Source organism: Oncorhynchus masou, chromosome 9, assembly GCF_036934945.1.
Source record: "Oncorhynchus masou masou isolate Uvic2021 chromosome 9, UVic_Omas_1.1, whole genome shotgun sequence".
Taxonomy (NCBI): Eukaryota; Metazoa; Chordata; class Actinopteri; order Salmoniformes; family Salmonidae; genus Oncorhynchus; species Oncorhynchus masou.
The window spans coordinates 86150133-86152341 of record NC_088220.1 but is presented as its reverse complement, the minus strand read 5'-3'; the positions used below and the strand labels follow the sequence as shown (position 1 = coordinate 86152341).

At 66.1% G+C, this 2209-nt stretch overlaps 1 protein-coding gene across 1 annotated transcript; it reads left to right on the top strand.

Moving 5' to 3' along the window:
• Positions 1-234: 234 nt before the first annotated feature.
• Positions 235-1401, top strand: LOC135545341 (basic proline-rich protein-like; the record flags this gene model as incomplete). Its single annotated transcript, XM_064972956.1, has 1 exon — positions 235-1401. A coding segment is annotated over one exon (1167 nt), but the record flags the coding sequence as incomplete, so codon positions are not given.
• Between the last annotated feature and the right edge of the window lie 808 nt (positions 1402-2209).

Here is a 2209-nt window from a genome sequence, read left to right as displayed (position 1 = left end):
CCACGTCCCTCTCCTCCTCCACATCCCTCTCCACCTCCACGTCCCTCTCCACCTCCACGTCCCTCTCCACGTCCCTCTCCACCTCCACGTCCCTCTCCACCTCCACGTCCCGCTCCACCTCCACGTCCCACTCCACCTCCACGTCCCTCTCCACCTCCCTCTCCACGTCCCTCTCCACCTTCACGTCCCTCTCCACCTTCACGTCCCTCTCCACCTTCACGTCCCTCTCCTCCTCCACGTCCCTCTCCTCCTCCACGTCCCTCTCCACCTCCCTCTCCTCCTCCACGTCCCTCTCCACCTCCCTCTCCACCTCCACGTCCCTCTCCACCTCCACGTCCCTCTCCACCTCCACGTCCCTCTCCACCTCCCTCTCCTCCTCCACGTCCCTCTCCTCCTCCACGTCCCTCTCCACCTCCACGTCCCTCTCCACCTCCACCTCCACGTCCCTCTCCACCTCCACCTCCACGTCCCTCTCCACCTTCACGTCCCTCTCCACCTTCACGTCCCTCTCCTCCTCCACGTCCCTCTCCTCCTCCACGTCCCTCTCCACCTCCCTCTCCTCCTCCACCTCCCTCTCCACCTCCACGTCCCTCTCCACCTCCCTCTCCACCTCCACGTCCCTCTCCACCTCCACGTCCCTCTCCTCCTCCACGTCCCTCTCCTCCTCCACGTCCCTCTCCACCTCCACGTCCCTCTCCTCCTCCACGTCCCTCTCCTCCTCCACGTCCCTCTCCTCCTCCACGTCCCTCTCCTCCTCCACGTCCCTCTCCACCTCCACGTCCCTCTCCACCTCCACGTCCCTCTCCTCCTCCACGTCCCTCTCCTCCTCCACGTCCCTCTCCTCCTCCACGTCCCTCTCCTCCTCCACGTCCCTCTCCACCTCCACGTCCCTCTCCACCTCCACGTCCCTCTCCACCTCCACGTCCCTCTCCTCCTCCACCTCCCTCTCCACCTCCACGTCCCTCTCCACCTCCCTCTCCACCTCCACGTCCCTCTCCACCTCCCGTCCCTCTCCTCCTCCACGTCCCTCTCCTCCTCCACGTCCCCTCTCCTCCTCCACGTCCCTCTCCTCCTCCACGTCCCTCTCCACCTCCACGTCCCTCTCCACCTCCACGTCCCTCTCCTCCTCCACGTCCCTCTCCACCTCCACGTCCCTCTCCACCTCCCTCTCCTCCTCCACGTCCCTCTCCTCCTCCACCTCCCTCTCCACCTCCCTCTCCTCCACCACCTCCCTCTCCTCCTCCACGTCCCTCTCCACCTCCACGTCCCTCTCCACCTCCACGTCCCTCTCCACCTCCACGTCCCTCTCCTCCTTCACGTCCCTCTCCACCTCCACGTCCCTCTCCACCTCCACGTCCCTCTCCTCCTCCACGTCCCTCTCCACCTCCACGTCCCTCTCCACCTCCACGTCCCTCTCCACCTCCACGTCCCTCTCCACCTCCACGTCCCTCTCCACCTCCACGTCCCTCTCCACCTCCCTCTCCACGTCCCTCTCCACCTTCACGTCCCTCTCCACCTTCACGTCCCTCTCCTCCTCCACGTCCCTCTCCTCCTCCACGTCCCTCTCCACCTCCACGTCCCTCTCCACCTCCACGTCCCTCTCCTCCTCCACGTCCCTCTCCACCTCCACGTCCCTCTCCACCTCCCTCTCCTCCTCCACGTCCCTCTCCTCCTCCACCTCCCTCTCCACCTCCCTCTCCTCCTCCACGTCCCTCTCCACCTCCCTCTCCTCCTCCACGTCCCTCTCCACCTCCACGTCCCTCTCCACCTCCACGTCCCTCTCCACCTCCACGTCCCTCTCCTCCTTCACGTCCCTCTCCACCTCCACATCCCTCTCCTCCTCCACGTCCCTCTCCACCTCCACGTCCCTCTCCACCTCCACGTCCCTCTCCTCCTCCACATCCCTCTCCACCTCCACGTCCCTCTCCACGTCCCTCTCCACCTCCACGTCCCTCTCCACCTCCACGTCCCTCTCCACCTCCACGTCCCTCTCCACCTCCACGTCCCTCTCCACCTCCACGTCCCTCTCCACCTCCACGTCCCTCTCCACCTCCACGTCCCTCTCCACCTCCCTCTCCACGTCCCTCTCCACCTTCACGTCCCTCTCCTCCTCCACGTCCCTCTCCACCTCCCTCTCCTCCTCCACGTCCCTCTCCACCTCCCTCTCCACCTCCACGTCCCTCTCCACCTCCACGTCCCTCTCCTCCTT